The sequence below is a fragment of the Anabas testudineus genome, chromosome 16 (assembly GCF_900324465.2).
Source record: "Anabas testudineus chromosome 16, fAnaTes1.2, whole genome shotgun sequence".
Classification (NCBI taxonomy): domain Eukaryota; kingdom Metazoa; phylum Chordata; class Actinopteri; order Anabantiformes; family Anabantidae; genus Anabas; species Anabas testudineus.
In genome coordinates, this window is record NC_046625.1 from 21,017,966 (window position 1) to 21,044,278 (window position 26,313).

At 41.0% G+C, this 26,313-nt stretch overlaps 1 protein-coding gene across 1 annotated transcript in view; it reads left to right on the forward strand.

Annotated features, from left to right (window-relative positions):
• Nucleotides 1-26,313, forward strand: part of LOC113170474 (vacuolar protein sorting-associated protein 13B) — a 278,722-nt gene that overhangs the window by 181,300 nt on the left and 71,109 nt on the right. The window contains 6 exon segments of the mRNA XM_026372581.1: nucleotides 85-211; nucleotides 1,683-1,826; nucleotides 15,669-16,013; nucleotides 16,670-17,093; nucleotides 17,272-17,409; nucleotides 25,498-25,893. Of these exon segments, the coding sequence (XP_026228366.1) occupies nucleotides 85-211; nucleotides 1,683-1,826; nucleotides 15,669-16,013; nucleotides 16,670-17,093; nucleotides 17,272-17,409; nucleotides 25,498-25,893 (1,574 nt within the window).

Genomic DNA, 26,313 nt, shown 5'->3' on the forward strand with positions numbered 1-26,313 from the left:
TACACTTAGAAAATTAACATCTACAGAACTCATCTAAAGTCTGAAGCAGCATCACTTAGCAGTTTGTGTGTTATCTCTGTACAGTATCAGGAGGCACCAGGAGCGCCGCGCCATTCTGACACCAATCCTGACTGAATTTTCTGTTCGAGTGACGGCTGCCCCAGCCATCATCTTCAGTAAGAATCTGTCTCCTGAAAGCGGACAGACAGAGGTCAGTGTCAACTGAGCTTCTTGTTTTTTTTCTATCTTTAATTTTGTGTTTAATCTTTTCAGTTTTTTATTAGAGAAATAATCTGTACCAGGGCAAAATAATTAAACTTAAAAATCTGGTAAATCCAAAAGTGGGATTATCTGTATTTATCAGTAGTAAATTTTTCTATCTTCCATAATAAACATTAAAGGTTAATATGTGAAAAAACAGGTCCTGCGGATATTATAGATATTTGAAGGAATATACACAGTTAGTCTTAGGTTGCATATTTTCCTTCATCTGCTTTGTAGAAGTTTGTTCACTACTTAAACTGACATCTTTTGCTCTTTGACCATGACCTGTTACAGGCATGATCGCAACCATTTCTCTCACAATCTATCATATGAAACTAGACACTGATTATGTGAGATGTCAGAAGTATTTACATTCTGCCTCCTAACATACAGTAACTTAGTCATTAGGAATCCCTCGGCCAGCTAACCATGTAATGGAGGCTTCTGACCCTCAGAGTTCAAACCTTTCTGCTTTTACAGCTGATGTTTTCTGGCGCAGCGTTCTTTGATGCCTCGTCTGTCCACGCTAACATGCCCCTTGACAATGCGTAACAGCTAATCTATAGTTTGCACTCTCACACACGCACAGACACACATTCACACGCTGTGATTTGTATAACTCCCTTAACTCCCTCCCTTATGGAGATTCAGCCAGTAACAACACAAACAGAACAGGAGTTTGAACTATTTAATAATAAAATTCATATTCTTTTTTCAGCTAACCTCCTACTGCCTTTAAAATGTTTATTCAAATATGATTTCCATCTTTATTAAATAATTGATTTATTTATCACAACCGGCAGACTGACTCTAATTTACTGCCTACTACTACTACTGTCTATATTTACATTCACCCCTGCAACATATTGTAATTGTTATTGTAACATCATGATATTATGACCTATATGTTAAAGTTACTGCTACTGCTACTGCTATTAGTAATGTATACGAGATACACTTACAATGTTTTTTCAAATCTGAATGGGGAAAAAAAAACAAGAAAAACTAACTGTGATATTAATGTTACAAGTCTGTTATGTGGTTCTGAAAAGTTTATGTTTACACAGCAGTGTCCAGTACCATTGTGTGTAGTTACTTTTGTGTGTATGTGTTGTTGTTGAACACACAGTGTTAGTAAGTGATATCCTGTTAGATGTAGTCTCCGGGCTGAGGTTTGAACTGCTGGCTTTGGGTGGGACACTGGCGACGACAGACTAAAGACGGGAAAAAGGGAACAACTTGAACTAAGTGAAACAAAAAAGTGTGGAGATGGAAAGTAAATAGACTAAGATTATAAAAGAACCAAAGAAGCTGTATATGAGGTCACAAACAATCCTAATGTGTTATTGAATGCTTCTCTTCCTTCCTTCCTGTTACCCACTATCTGTGCCCCTGTAATATCTCCCTCGTCACTCTAGGAGGTGGTGGTGTGTGGCCACTCTCTGGAGGTGAACATGACCAGCAGTCTGGATTTCTACCTCAGCGTAGCCCAGGTGCAGCTCCTTCAACAGCTCATCAGAGACAATGTGTCGGGAATAGATGCTCCTGAGGAAACCACGGAGGTACATTCTGCAGTTAACCGCTATGAGTCCAAACGCATACATACACACAGCTTGTTCATTTTTACTCAACATTTCTACAGAGCTATGCCCATTTTGCTCAAAAATCCATCATGATTGCTTTCCCTACGCAGTGCCCCAAACTATCGCCCCTTGACTATTTTGGGTGATTCCAACACATTTAAATATTTACTCACTCAGAGCGAGGAGTTCTCTAATGTGGCCTTAGTTTAGTGCTCTGTATTCAGCTGCAGCTTTCAGGACCCTTCCTATTGTTTACAGGACAGGGAGCTCCCAGGCGCCATTTGCCCTGTCTGACCGCTTAATAAAGCTTTCTAATGGAACACAATATAAAAATATTTACCGGCTGTGGTGATGATGGGAATCATAGTGTAGGGAAAGGGACAGCAGGGGAGGGTGGAGATGGAATTGGGTGAAATTAAGTGAGCTGACAGAGTGATTTTGCTGTTATCTTCTCTTGTGAGTACGTACGGGAGGATGTGCAGTGACTCAGATCCCGTAAAAGCTTCTGAAAGTGATGCACTGTGCTTCTCGGGAAAACACATTAAAGGGATTTGGGTACAATAATTACACTTTGTTTCTGTTACCATTACAAATATACTTAATGTAGCCGGACTGTATTAACTAACAGAGAGTACATAATACCATCAAGATTTTCTCCGAAAAGTTAACAAACAACATAAAACCTAATGATGAATTGGACATTAATTTAGGTTTGTTAAGGCAACACTATAGAAACAAAGAGGAGGACATGGGGAGAAGTCTGACTTGTTGACATGCTGACTTGTTTTAGTTATTCATTTATTTAGATATTTATATAATCAGTCTCAAGGAGGTGCCTGTTGTGCATCTGGTCTTGATTTGGGTGATCTCGGCGCCCTCACCCCTGACTTGTAGTGATTCATGGTTTGATCCTGTTGAGGGGCAGCTAACGGCTGCAGAGAGTTCATCCAGGTTCAAGACAGGATGAGAAAGTTCAGCAGCTATTCTGGGAGGTCCAATGTCAACTGTTAGACAATCAGAAAACGCGATCTATTATATATTGGGTGCGCTCTGTCCCTCACTTTTTTACTTTTATTATACCATATTAATTTCAGGTGCATTACACCATATTGTTTACTCATTCTGTTTTGTAGTAGTGCCATTATACAGCATAGCAGTGTCATTAACACTGAGGTTAGTCAGTGTGTGTCTTCACCTCTGCAGCTGCACAGCACAGAGGTTATTCTGAATAAATGTGGTTTGGCTTTGGATTTTTGGACACTCTGTAAAACTATTTGTACCTCCATCTATCTCAGTGTCGTAAGTCTTTTGGCGACTGCATCTGTCCGGCTGCTTGGCGCAGACCCCGCAGCACAAGGAGGACAGTATGAGTAAGACATGGTCCAGTCTGTTGTGTTCCGGTCTGCAGCAGCTGATTCCACAAGCTGCAGAGGCCTCTAGTGGTGCATTTAATGACAGCATGACATGGTTTCATGCTCAGACCCCAGCTCCCGAGGGCTGCTTCTCTTCACTAGCAGTCTGCTCTGCCAGCAGCTTTTCTACCCCATGAAAGCGCATTAGACACACCACCATCCAATCATATCAGTAGTACATGCATTGACATTGTTTGGATTTTGAGTCCAGAACAGGTAAAAGCTTGTGATACAGTTAAAATCCACATGTGCGCACATGTATGGAAGAGGATGCAACAGATGTCCTCCCTTTGGTAACAGGTTACAAATAATATTCATGAAGGTCGAATTAATTTCCATAGTCAGTTTCCACAATATCACAATCTGGATTTGGAACATGTATCTGTGTTTTTGTATTCAAACCCAACTTCAATAATGATATTTACAGTCTTTGACAGATTTGTTTGTACTTCCTTTATACAACCTGTTCAAAGGAGTCAATTAAAAACAGGTCCTATGTAGATCTCAAGCATCTGGTGCAGAGGAATTGTCTTTGTTGTTGTGCTTCAATAAGGCATTTCTGCTCTCATAGTCAGTGCTGTCCCTAGCTCAAATTAAATTAAACACTACTCCTAGCTCACTCTCTCTTATTTCCAAATCTTTTTGTCTCTTAGACATTTTGAGAACACGTCGTTTGCTCTGTACAGATTCTCCCCAGACCCAGGCACTGATTTCAAACAGTTCCTGTTGCCCCTCACAGCTGTGTTTCATTGTCTGGGTTAATGAATTTGTTTTGTAGAGGCTTTTGGGTTCCCTGGCAGTGGTGAGCCGAGACAGGCATGTGGGCAGTGTTTGCAGGGCCTTGTGTGTGTGATTTGAGTCATTTCTATTCACTGGGCACACACAGACACACGCATGCACACACACGCTGATCTATTATGGCTCTTCCATGCATACATACAGTACATACAGAGGCTAGATTGTTATTTTCTCATAATCCATTACATTCTGTCTTTGTGCTTTGTCCACAGTTTCCATACCAGTTTCCACTTAAATCATGATTGAGATTCAAAGCAAATGTGACATGATTTCTAAGCAGTCCATATAAGCAGATTTGTTGCCCTTTAAATCACTTGATTATTAAGATGTTTATCGCGGCATTAGCTACGGTCCGTCACAGTTTCACTTCATCTCTGTATTTTGTTGGTTGATGTAAATGATGATAAAGTGAGGCTGAGTTCGGATCAGGCAGCTTTCAGCAGCAGGAGGTCCCACAGACAGGGAGCTATGAATAGATGATAGAGCGGCTTCTGGGACTTATCTCACTGCTCTGTCATCAGCACTGTCACCCGGCAACACAGAAGTGTATACCCTCAGACAAACACACACACACACCACTAAACATACGTACACATGGTCCCCACATTCTTTGAATGGTAACTGCCTGCAGCCTTTGGGAGCCAGTGAATAATGCTGCTTTATGAGTGAACAGCTGACCTGTGTGTGTGTGCGTGTGTGCATTTGCATTCTGTATGTCAGCCCTGCTATGACGTTATTTGTTTTTCAGAAGTAACAATAGAGAAGCTAATGAGTTTTTGTGAAAGTCTGCAGATCTCCCATCCTCCCAGTCACATCACTGCCCACCTCTCATCCCTCACTTCAAACACTCCTTCCTCAGACAGATAATATCAGTTTCTTATTTACCACCTCATTGTGTCAGTGTGTTCAGTTTCTTCACTGATAAGCTCACAAAGTATTTTAGTAATGTTGCACTATTACCACTACTTACTAGTACGGTAAAGAGCACGAGTAGATAGAAAATTACTTCCCCAGTCCTACGTAGGGTACATCTCTCTTACTCACTCTCTGTGACACACACATGCACACAGAGGCAGCTCGGGTCAGCCATGTGCTTGTACCACAGTGTGAGAGGAAAATACCCTCTGGTGCAGGGGAAGTCCCGCTCCGCTTTATCCTCCACCTCATCCTGGGATGATTACACGCATGGGAAACGGGGCTTTCGACTTCCTCCAATGCTCATACACACACTGTCACACACACAGATGTCAGTGCACACACAAACATGCACTAAGGCAGTACCCATTTTCAGGAAAAAGTATCAGGCAGCACAGGAAACTCTAAAAGTCAGTTTTTTTGTAAATACAAATGGAGAAAAGCCACCCAGTCAACCATTATCTGTCTTATCTCTATTCTTCCTTTCTGCCTCGTTTTCTTTCCTGTATGTATCACCTGTCACATCAGTTGACATTGTAAGACAATATGTTGTTCTGCCATCTACTTTGGTTCCCCTTCTCAGTCTCCTGCAGTTTTTATCCAAATCTCCTTTATTTATCAATTTCCTCTTCCTGTCTGTGCTATTATTTTTCATTCATTTATGTTTCCCTCGTGGAACTGGCACAGCTCCTGTTTGGAAAAGTGTTGGTTCATCCAGAGCTGGCTGGACATAGTACGTAGCTCACTGGCTGACGGTAGAGAGGGTTCCTCCTCTAGAGACAGATAAAATTTGATAGTCTGTAGATTATGATATTACTGCCCTATTACATGTTTGTAGTCTTAAAAGCCTGTGCTAGGACGCACACAGGCTGCACTCTCATGCCAAGCTGGACTAATGCAGCACTCAGACAGTGGAGTAGATCAGCAGCCAAGATGAACCGCTGTGAGATGTAAATTTACAGTAGGCACGAACACACTGGTCGGTAGCTGGTTTGGGTTGTCAGTGGGTTTGGACCGCAGTTTGAAGTTATTAGTGGGCAGGAGGCAGTGTTTTATTGATGCATGTGTTTTTTTGTGCACACAATACATAACTACAGTTTGGACACTGAAGGTTTGTTTTAATAATATTGTTCTTATATTTTAAGGTTTAGAATATTTAATTTGTCTTCTCATAAAAAGAGCTGTATCTTCAGTCAACAAAGTCACCTTGTATGCCACTGCTGTGACTCTTATGGACCTTTGTGTGGACCTTTCTACCCCTTAGCCTTCCCTCCAAATGCTACTAAATCTTTCACTCTGGGAAAATAGAAGCTTGGTGACCTAATCTGCTCTTTTGTAAAACAATTTGTCTATGTAGGAGTATTAGCTGAATGCCAAAAGCACATAAGATTGCTTATCTGAGCCACCGTGTTATTGACAAGCTTGGCTCAGAGAGAGACCTAGGGCTGAATCTTTGTCTGTGTATGTTTGAAGTGAACCATTTCCAAGACCACTCCTCTTTGTGATGAGTGTTTCATATTGTCTCGTAGCTGTTTAGCTTTGAGAAACAAGGTCTCTCTCCTGACCTCCGATCTCTTCAGGACAGGGGTGTCAGAGGAGCTTTTATGTGTGCTGCTGGCCAACAGAAATATGGAGACATCACATGAGAGTGAAAATATTAAGAAGTCAGTCTGGCTATTAACCCACTCTGAGGGCCCGACACCTTTAACCTTAACCTCTTCTCGTCTTATGTAGCACTATTTTCATTCGCTCCGTTGCTGCTGAGCATAATAAATAAAGCTCCCTGCACAGCCATCTACTTTTCCATTTTGGCTGCCTTACATCTCCTAAATAAGCGTCGTCATCTTAGCTTATCTTAAACATACATATTTTCATAGCCAGTGTTCATCTCACTGCCCTTCTTTTGTTATGAAACCGTATCCCCTCTTCTTTTTTTGCTCATGTGTCACTGACTCTCCTGTTTGACGCAACTGCCAATTGACAGCCAGTCACAACAACTCACCTTCCTTGTTCGGTCCCAGCACTCCAACCACCCTCACTCATAAGGCATAACCGTGGCACATTTTTAAATTGGTGCCTTGGAAACTCAATCTATTTGAGATCAGTAGCAGCTGAATTTGCTCTCCCTCCACAATCGGTTTTGGCAAAATTGGCGTGAAAACTCCAGATAACATCACAAAGGTTGGAATTGTATTAGACCAGGGGAAACAAACAGCGCCTTTGAGAAGAGGGAGTGGGGCCCTACTGTGAACTCCAGGATCGGGTGTCCACTCAGGTGAGGAGGAGTCAGAAGTGCCCTTTCTCTCTGCCCGCAATGGAAACATGGTCACAGACCCAGGAGACTAGTAAAAGCAGGCCACACCAGGCCAAACTAGTACAGACACATACACCATAGTAGACTTTGTATAGTGTCTGAAGAGGTGAAAATAGGAAACAGATTTTTTTTCCTCTACACCTGTATAAGCAAGATTCCACTTACAATAACAGGTGATTGAGAGTATTAGGTTCTCTCTCTGTAACTTAATGGAGTAGTAAAAGTATGTGTGTATGTGTGTTTGCACATGTGTGGGTTTGCGTGTGCTTACATGCATGCCTGTGGATGTAAATGTTTGCATTTGACTTTACCAATGTACAGTATCTGCTTCTTTCTCACCATGGAAGTACCACTGAGTTCCTCTTGGACTGCTCTCATTGAACTAAATATTTACCCTCAAACAAAATCTACATATCGTTCCAGGATTCTGGATGGTTTTCCTTGGGTTCCTTTTCCCACATTTTTGTGCTACTATGTCAAGGCCAGATCTTCATGACTGGTAAGCTCAGTTAGTTAGAGCGTGGTTCTAATACCACCAAGGCCAAAGTTGTGGGTTTGATCTCAATATGGGCCGGTGTTTGATTTGAGGTGTATATCCTGGTGGCTAAGGAGTGGTTCACGTTACAAGATGCTGAACCTCAAGTGCCTTAAGTGTAGCCTGTCCATCACAAATGTTAGGAGTAAAATTATTATACTGTTGATTCCAAGGCTACTGTATTTTTATTATATATATATATATATCAAGATGTGGACTTGATTTTATATCTCACCTGTTTCGGTTTGTCTGTTTGGAGCCACTCCAGTCGTTCAGCCATGCTTGTCAAAGATGAATCTTCAAGTGCGTGTCACATATTCCAACACTTGGAACAGGCCTGATGAGTTACGGTGGTGATGATGGTGAGCTAGTTTTGCACTTCAAATCTTGTCCAACTCTCCACTGAATCCCACCACTGCAGCCAAGTGACAGGGTTTTAAAACACCTGAATTAGTTCCTTTTCCCACCGAGCTGAATAGTGTGGGCCAAGCTATCCTGCAGTCTGCAGCTTCACTATTTCACTGTTTCTACACTGTTATTTTCTGTCTTTATTTTTTCACTTCTCTGGCACCAGTGTGTCCTCTAGTTTTGTCCTTGTTCCCCTTATTGAGGCCCACTCCGCTAACCCACATGAGGAGACAGGGGGTGTTGCATCATTTTCCTTAGAAAGCCTAACATACAGCATATCAGAGCTCTTGTCTCAGTCAGGCCTGGGAGCACATCCAACGAGAAATTAAAGGAAGATTACTTCAGTCCTCTTTTTTTGATTTCAGCTCTATCAACAGACACTGTGCCAGAATTGTGCTTGTCTTCACACTGTTCTTTGAATTAGTATGCAATCTTGAGTGTGCCTTGTGTTGTGTCTGTCTGCTCATTTCTGAATGTATATACCGACCAGTATGTGCTTAAACTGCATCCTTTTACAGCCCCAAGTGTGTGTGTGTGTGTGCTGGCTCCCCATCGTGCTGATGGCAGAAGCATCACTCTCAGCCCTCAGTAGACCACCTGGGGTTTATCTGCCCTTCTCAACCCTGTGCCTCCCACACCGTCACGCTCCAAACAGCCTCCTCTCACCTCAGGTCACCATTGTTTTCCCTGCTGTTACTGTTTCCCCACGACCTTGTTACTAAAGCAGAGAATACAGACATGGCCGCCAGGCATGCATTTCAGAAGAACTACTCCATGACCTAATGAAAGGCATCTCCGCTGCTTTTTGAAGTCTCTCAGACGTCTGCTTTTGTGAACTGCTGAGTCCTCGCTGAAGACAATGTTTGAAGTCTCTTCTATTGTTTGTTTGTTGAAAATGTAATGCCAAAGCTAATGATGTTAAGTTGAAAGCTTGGATGAGTGATCTTGAGGGCCAGGCTGAAACCTGATGATAGCTCTCTGCTGTACTGAGGATGTGTTTTCACTGTGTGCATGCCTGTGAGTTGCGCTACATTGCCACACTTTGCTTTTCCCACTAAATATAACCAGTGATGAAAATAAAGAATTCCACTCAGCCAGTGCTGTTTACAGTTCAATCTTGTTTTAAGCCAGAGACACAAAATTAACAAAATAGAATAAAGTCAAGTTGCAGAGAGGTGAAACTCTAAGCCTACACATTGACAAATTCAGGTATTTTACATTTTAGAATTTCTCACAGTAGCTCCTCCACACACACACACACTTTCACACCCACAGGTTTCAGATGTCGCTGTCACCATCGAGCCCACCTCACTCAGGGACTCTTGGTATGTGTAAACACAGGAGCCTGAATATTAGATTAGAAAATTACCCCCACACAAACCTCAAGACTAAATATGGATGGTGACAGCTAATGAGAGCCAGTTGTTCTCTGTTGCATTCCCATGGAAAGAAGGAAAGAGGGAAATGATAAAGGAAAGAAAGTGATGATGACTTGCTGCTGTGGAGGCCAGGATCACAGCAATTAAGACAGACCCCAGGGTATTTCTGTCTTTCATTCACTTTCACTTTTGCTGTAGTTTGTCTTCCAATCACACCTTTCTCCACATCTGGCCTTCGTCATAATTTAATCAAATGAAATGTTAAAATCTGGTTGCATTTGTCCAGGGATGTAAGAGGAGGAGTTAATACAGGCGTTTTATATTGCATGTTCAAAAATTCATCCATTTATCAGCCACATTCATCCTGCCAAGTTCTCCATCTAGCTTTAGCCCCATGATAACTTTATTATAAAATCTCAGTGTTTCTACTCTCTCTGTTTCATTTGCCATATGGCTGCTATCTTGTTTATCATTTATGATGGACGCATTTGGTGATAAAGTCCATTCAGCAGCATCTCCTTCCTGCCAAGGGATTATGTTGGATGAGCAGAAAGTCTGTGTATCATTTCTGAACACTTACATCATGACGCTCAGGCCACTTTTCTCTTTTGTTTGTTTTCACTTACACGGTTGTGGTGTTAATCTACGAATTGTCTTCTGGCATTTCTATGCACTTCCTTCAGTGAGTAATCCAGCTACATTGCCTCCAGTTTATACAAACTGCTTTTTTTTTTCGTGATATTGGGTAAATGCTGCACGTCCTCACAGTCACCCCTAACCCAACTGTTGGATTTGATTGGTGGATCTGAATCAGGGTTTTGGTTTAGATTGGTGGATCTGTTCGGGATGACTGATGCAATAAGTCTCCCGTTGAGCTTAAAGGGTGGTGTCTGTCAGACCTTTTAAATCATTCTTGATTGCTAGTGATTAGGAGTGGGGCATGGTGGGTTTGGCAAGCTTTTTTCGAGCGTCTGGAGTCATACAGGGCCTAAATATTAAACCCAATGTGTTTAGCACAGCACACAGCCTGTTGAATATCTCTGGATACAGCTCTGTTTTACTAAGCAATGACAGTCTGCATTTTATTTGTGGCAAAATATTTGTAAGCAGACTAATGTCATGTGCATCCATAGGAGAAAACAGGGTTTGAAGTTTAGTCATTCATAAAATGGAGGCTTTGGCCGCCAGTACAGCATACTATAGTTCCCCACATGGACCAAATTAAGTCACTCTTTTCACAATTTTTCTTTTCATTCTTCAGCCTTTATCATTTTGCATCTTTGTTTTTGAGCCAGAGCTTTTCTAAACCATAAAGCAGCTGAAATCTGAAGAACATCATCTCTGTGTTTTACGTTGCCAGTTCATCTGTCCTTTGTTTTTTCAGTTAGGTGTTTTAGAGGCATCCCTCTATTCTGGCCATGACACACTCAGTCCTCTCACTTCTCTTCTAGTAGGCATGAAAACTACTCCAACTGACCCAGCGCTTTAGGAATGTCAACATGAATAAATGATCTCTGTCATCCGGATGTTTCCTTTTCTCCCTGTATGTCACATGGCATCAAGAGAGCATGAGTGTCTCTGGCATGGTAGGCAAAATATTCTCACATTGTCACTTCCTGTCCTGTCCAGTGCACTAAAAGAAAGAGAAAGATACTAAGGACAGATGCTTTGGGGCCTGGACTATGAGACAAGAGAACAAAGTATGTAAGAAACACTTTGTGAAACATACTGTTAAACCCTAGAGAAGCAAACCCATCCAGCAGCATTACTGGTTGGAGGGAGCTTGTTAAAATAGCCCCACTCGGCACCCAAAGCTTTGGAGTGCACTGTGTTTAAAGTACATTTGATAGTCTTGACATCCATCTGAAAGCTTCAGGGTCATGACCTTCCGTTGTTTCTTTGTTGTGGTTCAGCAGAAGTGCATAGCAGGTTTCCTTTGTTATTGAAACAAGTTGAATATATTAAATGACTGCCTTTGATGCTGCTGTTATGGTGGACAAAGAGTGGTGACTTCATAATATAAATGTCTTCCCCCGTCTGTTTTCCACAAGAAAATGACGGAATGAATTGTGGTCTTTATGGCGTTTGGTTAAGTATTATTGTATTATTATTGTTGATTGAGATGAGGTATTGCTGCATTGAGGTTTTCGTGCATGAGCACAAAAGCACAGAGGCCTGCTAACAGCTTTATGGTTCTTGTAAACAATAGCAGGTAGCACAGCAGGGGCCTAACCTGTAAACGCTGATATAGTCAAGATACAGAAGTTAATTTCCACACATCCTGCAAGCAAGTAGCTCAACTGAATAGTTGTGTCAGAAAGATTTAGTAATCTGATTTAATGTGGCTCACAATAGGAATGCTACAGAAATTACAAAAGAACATGGGAAAAGAGTGGCAAACATTAAAAATGGACATACTTATAGGTAAGAAATTGCCTGTATTGTACTCTGTGCTCTGTCTCTCTGCGACACCTCTCTCTCCACATACTCAAAGGTTTTCTTTAAATATATCACAACTCTAATTTTCAAATAATAATGCTGACCTTGTTCACACAACACTAATGTTCTTTTTAAAAACTGCGTCGACCTTCTCCCACGACTTGCACTGTTGTCACTTCTTCATGTTGTGTCTTAATGTTTTTTTGACATTCTCATGCACTTCATTCATACTCTGTGTGTATAGCATGTCAGGCTGGTAGCTTAAATGTTCATTTTGATCACCTATTTTTTGCTGCTCTTCTGTTTCCATGATAATACAGTGAGCAAGCTTTTTTGGTGTTTTTTTGTGTCTCCTAAACGTGGGCATAATGGAAGCCTTTATTTTAGAATTTGACTAGATTCAAACTTCACTGTGAATATGTGACTGTGAAATAGACCCCTATTGAAAAGAGTAATAGTCATCTTTGTTATTTGGACCATATTTATTATATTCCTTCATATCGACTACCATGGATTGCTTTAACATCTTTAAACATCCACATTTTCATGTTCTCTGATCTCTGAACCCAAATTGCAACCTTCTTCTGAATCATCTGGAAACAATCAACTGCATGTGTAGTATATGGACGTAAAAGTTATGTTATCATTTTTCTCTAGCCAGCCAGCACTGTAAACGGGTGGCATTTGGATGATGTGACATTTGCTTCCACATATTAGCCTTCCCCTAGCCAAGCTGTTCTGAGTTACACTGACAGAAATGGGGGTCAGAAGTCATACAGATGTACTCTGATATGATTGGCACTTGGGAGAGTCATGGTTTCACACTTTTGGGGATTATCCTTCATTTTCCAGAATGTTCTGCCTAGAGACTCTGAGGGGATGACTTCATGATTGGCCGATTTCAAATTGGGGGGGAGGGGAGGGGGGTGCTCAGTGTATGTGTGCGTAGTTGCACATTCATGATCATGATCAACTAAGTCCAGAGAAAGATTGCACTGGGATCTGGAAACTGCACTTCACTACAGCCATTATATAATATAAAAGAAAGTAATGGCTGAAGAAGGGGATTTCATCTGGGACCAGTCCATGTTTGTATTTTGAATTTATTGCTTTCTGTCAATGAATAAATTGGTGAAAGGTTAAAGCATATTGACTACAGAGTCATAGGTTTATGTTTTCTGGGTATACCTGTTCTGTTTTTCAGCAAGTAAGCTCAGTGGGGATAAAAGTAAGCTCAGAATCACACAGAAAAATCCATTTGTGTGCTTTAAAGCTCTGGCTTAGATCTAACCGTGGGAAAGCAAATGACTTCATATATGTTTATGAGTATGGTTGTGAATGCACCAATTGAATGTGTCAATTCAGACGATATGAACGACTGTGCACTGTGGTATGTTTGCTCATTGTCTCTTTTCCTCTACGCCCTCCATTTGTGTTCCCTATTATCCCTTATTCCACTTGTAAGCACATCTAAATATAGACCAAGAATTTGCTTAGGGGGCACTCTCTTAGTAGTGGTGGTTAAAAAGAAGACGGGGTATGTGCTGTAATTGTAAATGCATGTGTACAGCCTAAGCTTGGGAAGAGACACAGAGAAGTGTAAAAAGGATCTGGCAGTTTCTCCTGGCACTCACTCTTTCCCAGCTGCTGTGCAGCTTATTTGTCCCTTCCAATGTGAGGTGCTCCTCGGACTGGATATTTTGCCTTTGCTGAATACCTTTTCAAATACCTTCTTACCTCCAAATAAGTAGGAGGACTATTTGAAAAGTTTCACGCGCTTGACATAACACACATGGAGTCAGGTCCAGTCCCTTTTCTGCCTCCTCTCCCCTCCCTAATGCTTGGAAAATCTTTCTTTTCTACAGAAAAAGAAGTGCACACATCCTCTCCTCATTAGGCCAGGGAAAGGAGAGGGATCTGGCAGGGCCAATCCAATGGAAGCCCCACACATGAGCCTGGCTGAACAGAAGAGTCAGGCAAAGCAGGCATGCTGCTGCGTTTTATATGGCTCTTGTTCTTAGTCTTTGATGACACTGTTTAGAATAGGAAATATCTAATAATTCAAGTATTCTGTCTAATGTGCTGCCAGTGGGTTTAGTATTTGCCTGGAGGTCTTGAAACACTATCTTCACCACTGCAATAATATACATTAAAAATTCTCATGGAATGGGTGGGAGGGAGCAGTGTAGAGAAAAAGAGGGGGCAGCTGAGAGTACATGCTATAATAGCAACCATGTGCAGGTTGGAGCAGATGAGGGTAGGATAAGATGGAACCCACCTTGGTTTTACTGAAAACCTTTTTTCTGTACTGTATGTCTCCTGAAACGTTCAGTTTATCATAATTATGTTTCCAAAGCCAGCAGTAGCTAATTGAAGCTGACGTCTTCATAAATGTGAATGAGAAACATAAGGGGAAGGCCTTAATAATGGGGTAACGGAGTCAGACGGGGAAATGATGATGACGAATAGGCCCAAGTCTTTTTAAGATGCACCTGACCAGCCTGCAGCTATCAGAATAGTGTCGAGCCGATGTGTCATAATGGTTGAAAAAACCTCAAACAGCCTCACACGTTCACCTGTGCGCTCTTTGCCTTCTCTTGTGTCTACATTTTTATTTCTTTTGCTCTGCTGGGCTCCGCTGGAGGAGGGATTTTTTTTTCTTTTTTCTGCAGATGGTTTTAAGTGTTGTTTTTCTCAGAATCAGAAAGTATTTCCTAAGCACTTGGGAAATTTTTTGAAAACTAAATGTTTCTGTTTATTCCAGTTTTTTATTTTTTATTTTATTTTATTTATTTTTTTACCCATACATGTAATTTCTACATAAGCGTCCGGTAATTTAGCATTTGGTAGGTAGCAGTTTGTCTCATTTCTGTCCCATGAGAAACAGTGGCGGCTTCTTTATAGTCTTGAAGATGGCATGTTTTGGTAGCAGAATAAAGATGCCTGTTTTCATTGTTGCTTGAAACCCAGCAACCTACTCACATTGATTTATAGCATCTGTCACTGAAAGCTTTTATTGCCACAAAGGCTGGAACTCTCAATATCTGTTAGTTGGAGCCAAGCATAAAATCTCAGCTGCTTTATACACAAGACCACAGTCACTGCACGAAACAATTTGATTTGCCGGGGTGAGGCCCTTCTTAAAAGACATTTCCAATATTGCAAAAAGTGCAAAATGATTTTTAGACCACAGAAAAAGTCCCAGAGCATGCCTTTAATGTCTCTGTGGCTATATGATGCTTTTCTTTGGTCAATTTGTTCATGGTTTCAATCAAACGAGCTATTTGGTTTCTGTCCTTTCGTAAAGCCAGGATCCAAACAAGAAACAAATTTAATGAAAAAAAGAAAAACAAAAGACTGTTATCCATATGCATTTGATGCTCTTGTAATGCTACCAAACAAGGTTCGTTTCTGATAAAACATTTTGTTTTAACGCAAATTGAATTTTCATGTTCAATGTCAAAATCATTTGCTTATTGTAAAAGATAAAAACATGACCTGTAACTCTGCCTATAAACTGCCTAAAGGACAATTTTTGACTAAAACATGTCCCCACTTTGACCTTAATATCCAAAAGACTCAGCATCAGTGTGAACATAACCTTACCTCTCATGGTTTCAGGTGCGTCGCCACGAGCAAAAGTGTGGCGGTCGAGAACCCGGGGCAGGTGTCGACTCCTCATCACATCATAGCGGGACTGGGCAAGACAGCGGCTTTGGCAGCGACAGTGCTCGCATCCGCATTGTCCAAATAGAACAGCAGTGCGGGACAAGCCACCACTGCATCGCAAGGCCCTCCCACAAGTCAACCATAACCAAGAACCTCAACTTCATTCCTTTCGACATCTTTCTCACTGCTAGCAGGCTGTCTGTCATGACCTATGCCTGCTCCAGTCCCCCAAAAGCTCTTCCCTCATCACTAAACATGATCCCCAGCACACTGGAGAAGAAGGAGCCTGTGAATAAGGTAAACATGCCCATGCGTATATAATTATTCATGCCATTGACACAAGCAAAATGTGTTATATATGTCGATTAAATAGTACAAATATTTCAAAAATTGTTTTTTTGAATTCAAAAGTACAAATAATTACTACTACTTGCAACTGCATTATATGGTTAATGAGGGCATTCTCCTCCAGTGCAATGCAGTATAACTGAGTTTATTCCAGTGTAGTGAAGTCATATGTTGTTCCTTTCAATCTGTCGTTGCCTATTAAAGTGACTTTAAATGTGTACACAAGGAATATTAAAAAGCTGCTCTTTACTCTGAGTCTGGGGTAAAGTTATCCTGACAGATAGAGAACTGAAAAACTTCTGGGCAGCAGCTCAACACTACCCCACACAAAATTTAAAAAAGCAGACAAATTCTTGTCACAAGCATTTAGAATTGAGAAGTTTTTATTCTTTAGTTTAAGAGTGCCTACACTGCCAGTTCCTCCAAACAGTGGCTACAACGTGACATGAATAAAGCATATTGACAGGATCTGTATAAATTGCATGATGCTGAAAAATTATGATGGACCAAAACTCCTTCACCATATTTGCAGTATTAATGTCTCATGTATAATCGCAGTGGATTTTGTGCAAAATAAGTCTAACACAGTGCTACATCTGTTTAAGGTGGGAAAGAGTGCCCTCAACCAGCCTGAGCTTCTATGTCCAACATATGAGGCTCCAGCAGCCTTGGCCTCCCCAGTTCCAGACCCTGCTCCATCTGCTGAGAGTTCCCTTGCTGCCCTGACAGCTGAGGACATCCTCAACAGCAATACTACCCATCCAGCTTCACCACCACTGAAAGGTAGTCTGCTGTCCCTGGATGGTCTGCCCACTCCTAGTCGCTCCTCAGCCCGTCAGGCTCTTGGTGTGACCATAATGAGGCAGCCGGGGAGAAGGGGAGCTGGTGACCAAGTGTTGGAGCCGCTCTTGTACCTCCAGGTTATGCAACCTTCTGCTCTGCTCAGCTGCCACCATCGCAAACAGAGGATGGAGCTTTCTGTGTTTGACATGGCATTAAAAGGAGTCGCTTCAGACTACAAGTGCCTAGGTGAGAGAGATCAAGGAAGGAAATGGCCTTAGAATGCAGCTTGTTTTTGCAAATTTTGAAAGTTGAATGAATGTTCTGATATATGTATGCATGTGGGTACATTTCAACTCATCATACAAAACAAGAAAGATTAATAGACCAGTAAATATAATATCTGTAAATGATCAATGTCATCCAGACCCAGGAAAGACACTGCCAGAATCCCTTGATTACAACGTATTTTGGCTACAGACAGTAACAGGAGAAGTGGACAGTAAAACAGGCATCCCTCCCCCTCTGCTCTGCCTCCAGGTCAAAGATTTTCTCAATGGACCAGGTAAGGACTAATACTACTACCTGTACTAATAGTCATATTAACATGCTAGCAAACATCACTCATTTTGCAAATATAGCAGCTTTCTGTTCTTGGTCGAAACTGGTCGTTGTCGTTTCTGATTAAAATGACAAATCGTACATCAGATCAGCTGTTGCAAACTGAAGTTAATTTCATTACTCAAGTTGATGACAGGAAAAAAAGTAACTTGCTACCATTCATTGTCAAATACAACTCAGCATAGACACTTAGGACATCCTGTTGTCGAGGCAGAAGCACAAGGAACCCAGGGACATGATAAGGGAAAGTTGAGAAAAGCTTAGCTTTATGCAGCTATGCTGTGATAGGGTTCAACAGCAGCCACACAAGAGTTAAATAAGATTAAGTAGGTTTAGTCAGTTTATTATTTAGAATTTTAAACCAAATGAAGGAAAAGCTGATAGTGCTTTCGGGTGGTGGTGAAATTGACCGTTCAGTTGTAAATAAATGTGCTCAACACAACACACCCCCAGAACTACAGCTATTCCAGAGCCCAGGGATTTATTGTTGGTAGTGAAAACACCCCACATGTGAGTGTTTCTTATTCTTGCCCTTTGGTTTTCTTTGTTTTTATTTGCTTAGACAGCCGCTTACAACATCCTGTTAAATCCTGATTGACATCCAAATTTCAATATATGAGTGTAACATCAGGCTCCTGTTGGATTTGCCTTTCACAGGGTTTGGTCCTCTATTTTTAGACTGATATGATATACAGATGATCCACTTAAAGTTATGATTGTTGACCTAAGGGTGTGGCTGGCATCTTCACCCAAATAGAGCTTTAGTTAATAAAAGTGTGAGTGGGCTTTTGCATGAATGTGAGCAACCATCTTATCCCTCTGAGGGCTTCATGGAGTGTGTGTAGGCGCAGGACATCCTTCAGATGTCTGCTTCCTGAACCCAGCAGGCCAGATGTTGCAGATGCATACACACTGACACCCAACTCTCTAGACACCATGAGATACAGTCTTCCTTTCTTTAATCATGAACACATACTGTACATTTATACAAGAAGGAGCCGTAGGTGTTGTCATTGGTGGTTTGGGGAAACTAATAGCCCCTCGCCTACACGCATCCCTTTCTGCTGTCAACAGAAAGTCCCCAGCTTCTCTGTCCACCTGGAGTCACACAAGACAACACACTGTAGCTCTATGTACACCATAGAAATCGTACATTACAAGCCCACTCCACATTTACTCATTTAAGGTGATGCCAACAGCCAAATTGCTTTCCATAAAGCTGTGAGTAGAGAGATCTGTCCTTGATCTAATGGCATATATGTATCTCTGGTCTTCTTTGAATATTTTGCATAACATTCAGTGTGGATATGTCAATTCATATAATTTATTAATATGAGTACAGCCCACCATACAATAAAGGTAAAGATAATTCACATTGTGCTGTGGTTACATCTGATTCTAGCATGAAGCTAAGATGCAAATGTCAACATTGTAAAACAGCAGTCAGGTTGTTATCTTAAACTAGAGTACAGCTGTCCCTGTCTCTGTCGGATGACTTCAATCATAATTACTCACGTACCAACAACACAGTCCAAGATGACTCAGACAGGATCTAGGCTCAGTGTGAGCTTGCCCCAGGTCAGGCTCTGCTGGAAATATCTAGAGTTGACCACACATGCTACCGGTTCCCCTTCACCCAAACAGTCACACACAAACACATATCCAACTGTGTGTTTGGTTAGATGACTCTCTGGTGGAGATTATCCTCTTCTTCCTCTTCACATCTTTTGCCACAAAGGAAGAAGTTACAAAGAGCAGGAGAATTTATGCACAGATGCTGACTCGTGTGGAATATACTCATTTCTGTTGTTTAGACAAACGGGAATCATTATTAGTCTTAACTGAAGAAAAACTGTCAACAATAAGAAAGTTCTGTGACCTAGTAAGACAGGTCTAAGTGGCTCTACTCAGGGGAGCTTAATTGTTTCAATTTAACTATGTTGAATATAAAACACGGAAGAATAAAAAAAGGATAGATGAAGACAGGATTAAGTAGAAAGAGCAGTGTGCTGCAATGTATATGTATCATGTCTGGTGGTTCTACTTTCATTCAACAATGCTTCACATTTGATTTATTTAAACGAGGCGCAAACAGAGAGCAGACATCCGTGAGCCTGTGTCTTGCTGAGTGTTTACAGCAATATGCTCACAATTTCAGCAGCATTTTTTTTTTCTGAAGTCAATCATCCCAAGGATGCTGAGTGGGAAACACTTGTAACATGTGTACTGAAAACTGGATGGTGTTTGAGCATTGACTCTCGCGCAGCAGCTGCTCATCACATACACTCTTACTCACAACACTGCTAATGCAGATACAGACAGGAAGGAGGATTCAAGGCTCGACTAGCAAATTTGTATATGTAAAAGGGCCCAGGTGTTTTTTTCTTCTACATGTTTTAGTGATTGACTAGCTAACACACACACACACACACACACACACTTTTCTTCCCTCTTACATATTTCCTACTCTGTTCCTGCCTTAGAGAGGGTCAATGAGCAAGTCCAGAGATGTAACTGCTACCACTTGGAGATGAGAGATCAGCCGTCCCTCTGTAGAGAAGCAGCAGGTGATAGATTAGGTAGAACAAATTGGAACCATTACTCTTATGTGTTCCTGGTTCCTGTCAAGTTATGGATTCACAGAAATGTTGTCAGGTACTGTATACAAGCCTGTGCCCCTTCGAACCATCCAGAACTACTCTAATTTGAGTCAGATGACATCTGAGGTGCATGTGACTGGCCTTAGTTGCTATGAGTTTGTTTTTTTTTTGTGACAGTGGGATTCTACAGATACCCCTCGAACAATTACTGGCCCTTACAAATACAGACATACAAATATGCCCTTCTCATACAGGCCCGGGTAATTAGACACACTGACACCTGTGTCTGACACATGCTCTTTGCTGTCAGAAGTCAGCAAGCAAAATCAAAGGTGGAGCGGGAAAGAAAACATTGTTTGTGGTGGTCGCACACACACATATACCCAGCACCAGGTTCAAAGCAAGGACAGCGTCATGCATGACCTTGCCAAAAGACACAGTAACCTGTGTATTAAGCAGATTTGATCTCCTCTGCCACTTCTATGTGTGTGTATGTGCCTCTGTCAGACCTTGATCTTCCACTTTCTCCAGTGCTAATAGAGGCTGACACCTGAGAAGGGCCAGTCTTAGATTTAGCACAGCCTGTTCACATTAAAGCCTGTTCTTTTAAGGTTTATATATATATATATATATATATATATATATATATATATATATATATATATATATATATATATATATATATATAATACAAATGCCACCTCCCAACCTCCCAGGCTTGATGCTTACTCCTTGCACAGGCCTTTTACTGACAGTCAGCTTAAAATAGCTGTTAGTCTTTTGGGTGAAGCCAAGATGTTTCCAATAAAAACACTTGAGACTGTGAGAATGCCACTGTTGGAAAAGCCTGTTTTTTACTCCTTGTTTAGCGATGACAATCACATTATTTTAATACTCCTCCCTTTTTTAAATACATTTTCTGCTTCCTATTTTTGCCCTTCTAAACCATAAAAGGCACATTTGAAGAGGAAAAAAAAAAATCAATACTTCTTCTGGTATGCTTTTTTTTATGTTTTTTTTTTTTTGTTTTGTTTTGTTTTTTTAAACACATTTTAGTGACTATGTTTAAGAGGTGTGGGAGTGTGTATTATTGAGAGAACCCTCTATCATTTTGCTGTGTTACAGCTTGATCCATAAACATGTGATTTTGCAGCTTAGTTTGTAAAACTTATAAGTCTGTCATGGCTTGTAAATATCTTTTTCTTTGCCTGTTGTGAGGTTTTAGTTTCCTCTTTTTATGTCTCCTTTGCCTAGATAGGGAAACCACATGGAACATCACTCTAAGGGCTGTCTCGCACACACACTCATATCAACTCCAGAGAAAACCAAATTTAGGGATATGACACAGATGTATTCGACAAGTGGCCATATAATTCTGTGATGTGATTTTATTAGGAGTTCTGCAAAGATTCATCTTTTGACTTTGTTCCAGTGCAGTAAAACTGTGCTTCATTGGTTGTTGAATAAAACCAGCGGGAAGCTGTACAGATGCTTTAGATGGCTTCCATTCCAGGGTCATCCATAGAGAGTGGTCACAACTTAAAATCCAGATGCACCTACTGTCATTTCTTAGCATAAAAAGGTGATTTTTTTTTTTTTAATGTTGAAGTGATAAGAGTGCCAGTTAGTCAAACTTTGGTATGTAATGTAGTCTTATTTTTGGAAACTAAGAAACTAGCTGCATGTACTTCTTTCCATTTGTGATAAATAATGTCAGTAAAACAGTTTTGGGCAACAGGCATAAATCCTTCTGATGGAAATTACAGTATCCTGGCTTGCGTAATGTGTAGTTAAGAAGCAGTTAACCAAAACATCTTGCTGCATCATCTCTACTGTGCGTCTTGAGTATAGAAGCCAGTGGTTCACTCCCTGCCCTGTAATACATTCACACAAATGACGAAAGCTGCACAGATGTGGCTGAAATGTTGGTACATTTTACTTCTAGTACTATCTTAAGGACAACAAACAAGTGAAACAAAACTTTTTAAAAGGAAAAAAAGCAAACAAACTTTAAAGGTATAAAGTATGGGAAAAAACATTTTAGTAATGTAACAGGATAGAGTACAGTTTGCCAATTTGCCATCCCTGTGTTTCTGGCACTACTGAGCTGTGGTGAAAGAACTCATAACTTCTACCTAAGTAGACAATAGAAGTTCTAATTTAAACTGCTGTATGAACTCCCAGGTGGTTATTCCACAGTAATTCATCATGCTGTCAAATAAATGTAGTAAGGTAAAATATTTCCCTCTGACAGGTACTGGAGTAAAAGTCAAATAAAATGGAAACACTCAGGTAAAAGGATCTCAGTATTGTAGTTAAGTACAGTATTGAGTAAATATATTCCAGTGTCCACTTCTCTCAGGTGTGATGAGTACTTTTCCCAACTGTAACATTCAGCTCTTTCCACAGAAACTTAGATTAACATCAAGACCAGTGTTCCAGTGTTTTCATCTCTGTACAGTCTGTTTCTCTACAGAATGCCTTCGTGATCTTCTGATTTCATTCAGGATATCCCATGCCAGACACAGCAAAGCAACCCCATAACATAACTGAGTCTCCCCCATGCTGTACAGTGAGGGTTGTGTTCTTTTCATTGAAAGCATCAGCTTTTCTTATGTGAACATAGAGCTGATGTGACTTGCCAAAAAGCTCTCACTTTGTTTCATCTGTCCAAATAATATTCTCCTAGAAGCACTGTAGCTTGCCAACATGCATTTTAGCAAAGTCCTCAGTTTTTTTTTACGTTTCTCATTTCTTTATTCAGAACATTACATATGGTGCACTGTACATTGTTGCACCTTAATCTTGGAGCTCAGCTTGTATGTGTTTTGAAGTTTTCTTGTGTTTTTTTCCACCACTTAAACTGGCCTTCTGTTCAATCTGGGCGCAATTTTCCTCTTGCAGCCACATCCAGGGAAGTTGGCTACAGTCCCATAGACCTTAGTAATATTTATAACTCTGATCGCAGGAACATCAAGCTGTGTGGAGATAGGCATGTGGCCTTCACTTTGACCATACATAATATTTATGTTCCACCTTATCTCCTCAAACAATATTCTTTTTTAATGTCCATGTTCAGTGGGGCATAATTTGACATCAAACAGCACAATTATGATGTTTTTCTATGTAAATAGGCTGAATGAGTTGTGTTATGATTATAAGATTGAAGAGAGCAGTGATAGCATGAAAGGCAATGCTCTGCCTGAAATAGAAGTACCACCAACACATTGTTTTGTTTGGGCATTTTAGAAGATCTTCGCAGAAGAAGCAAGAACAGATTTTAAGAAGGCCACAGTGTTGTTTCAGCAAGGTGTAGAGTGTGTAAATGTACCAACATGTATTTTTGTTTTACATAAGAAAAGAGTTTGCCACAAATATTCCAGGCAAACTAAGGCTTACTGTTCATGTATTGACACCCTGGTGCATAAATCATTTAAAATATTGTTTGTTTGTTTTAAAACTAAATTAAATGTTTTAGTACTCCAATTTCCTAGCCCTATTGAAATAAGTTAAGTTTTTAAAGTCTTTGGATTATAGTCTGTTGCACCATTTACTCAGACCAGGTGACTTTCTGATGGGTTAAACAGGTAATAAATTATATTATTGTCACTCCAGAGCTCACTGGGTCTGGGATGGATTTTTCAGGGCTAGGGCAAAAAAGGACTTTGGGAGGGCGGACAATTGATAATGAGGACCAGGTCTCCCTGTGGAGAAAGCCAAGCAAAGCCCAGGCCCCAGTGCTGGCCCTGACTGGGTGATCAGAGACAGCTTTATGTGATTACAGAGGGGGGAGGGGTTGATTAGGTTTAGGAATGGAGAAAAATAAAAGATAAAAAAGAACAGTGGAAGTAGAAAGATGGGCTACATAAAACAGAGGGGTGCGAATTAAACTGGGAAAGAACGTAGGACTTAGACAAACCTGGACCTAGACGAACTGCTGCATACAGTCTATTTATTCTACAACTGTAAATTTTACTGGTGAAAGTCAAGTGGAAATGATAAGCTCCAATGCATAGCAAATTCCACCTATTTTTCCTCTAATTCCTCCCTTCAGCCATTCTTCTGTTTGACCAAGTGCCTCACTCCCACTGGATTAAACAAGAACAAAACCTGAGGCCAAAATGCGTGTGTGTGTGTATGTGTGTATGTATGCACGCTTGCCTGCCTCTCTTGGCAGCACTCCCGCTCATGTCATCCAGTGCTCCTACCTGGGAAGGAGACAGACAGGAGGCCTAAAACCCTTAAAAAGCCTCTAAACACTGGTGCCTTGATGAGACCATGAAAAACAGCTGGGCTTGTTTTCGGCTGCTTCCCTCTCCCATCATCATGACCAAGTGGAAAAATGGGATAATGGAAGTGGTGTAAAACGGCATTGAGTTAATTCATGTGTCTCTGTAAATTCCACTCAAGTGTTTGAAGGCTGTAGTGCATCAGAGAGCAGGAGAGAGGTAGAGCGGGAGAGAGCCGGGTCCAAACCGAGAGCCAGAGATAGTCCTTGGTTTATGTGGCTGACATGAAGAAAAGATTCTCCTCTGCTATATAGCACAGTGTCACGTTAAGTTGTGAGACAGCCAGTAATTGTGTGAGTGTGTGTGCGGGTGTGTGTGTGAGAGTGTGTGTGTGTGTGTGTGTGTGTGTGTGTGTTTATGTGTGTGTGTGTGTGTATGCATAGAAGACGAGGAGAAAGAGACAAAGACTGGACCCAGCTGTTCTGTAAAAGACTCTTGCATGCAAAGCATGAGTGATTAGAAGAAGAAAGTAAAGTTCAAAGTTTGATTTACGTGACATGGTAGCATGCATCATTCCATGGGCTGAATTTTTCTCAGTGGGACACTGATGAACCCTGTTTCTTAAGACCCTCAAATGGATTGTGTCCAGGGTATGGTGGGTTTCCAAATGATAAAAGTGGATTTTCAGCAAAGAACAAGTGACCTTGCCAACAGTGATTTTTTTAAATTCACAGATACAAGCAGAACACACACACAGCCCTAACTGTAGATCCAGGAAATATGTGTGCACTGCTCAGTGTTGTGATAGATTAGTTTTTGTCCCCCTGCTATAAAGTCATGCTTTTATTACCTGTTTTCTTTATGATACAGCACTTAATAAATACATGTAAGGATGAGTATAAGAGAGACTACTCTTAAGAGAGTGAACAGAAATGATCCACAGAGGGAGTTGTGGGTAAAGTTTTGCTGACAGCAGTAATTAGTCCATCAAACTCCTCCACCTGCATTACTGCTCCCAGCAACCTCAAATAACCCAGATACTTTAACTCCACACTGATGAGCCTGACTGTACAGCTCAAAGGCACATGTCCCTTTAATGCTATTGTCAGGATTTTTTGCTCAACCTGACAGTGATGTGTTATGTTACCTTGTTGCCTCATTGTTTTTTTTCTATAATCCTTTTCTTTCTTCCTGTCTTTACAGCTGAGCTGAACATAGAGTTATCACGTCCCCTGAAAATCAATCCTACACTGGCGAAGTTGGAGCAGGCCGAAGCCTACATAAAGAAAGTCCTACCAAACCACACGTGGTATACCTCCAGTAAACCACCGTCTGCTTCCTCCACACCTCACTCCTCCCCTACAAAAACATTACAAAGGCCCTTTCCTTCTCGTTCAGAGCCCCACCATCAGCCCTCGGCTGTAGGTAAAAGCAGCAACTCCAAATCCATGGTGTTGTCTTTCCATAAGGTCTTTCTCCACACTGCCCAGATTGTTATAGTCATGGAGACGGAGGCCCATCCTATGAAGCCCAGCGTGACACTATCAGTGTCAGCCATGACAGGAAGTCTGTGCATGAAGTCAGGACCTAGGATAGAAGGTAAGGAAAAAACATCTTAAATTTTTTGCCACAACTAGTATTTGTTTTCTGTAATTCGTCTGCCAAATGGCTAATTTCTGACTATATATTATCCAAGCATGGTAAATATCCCATGTTGTTCATCCTGTTAGTCCAAAGTAAGAAGGACCTGACCCTTAAATGACTCACTTAATGTAAAAAATGAAAAACCAGTGATGTGATCCCTCTTATCCTGCTGTATTTCAAAATATTGCCACTTGTTTCAAGGAACTTCTGGAAACAGGTGGAGCTACATTGGAAACAACTGTAATGACTTCACTCTATTTGGCAGATTCCATCATCTTTTAAAGAAACCACAGTTTTAAGACTCAGTAATACACTAAACTAAATGTACATGCTTTTTCTGTGGTGTGTCATTTGTTTTGTACCCATGCTTAACAT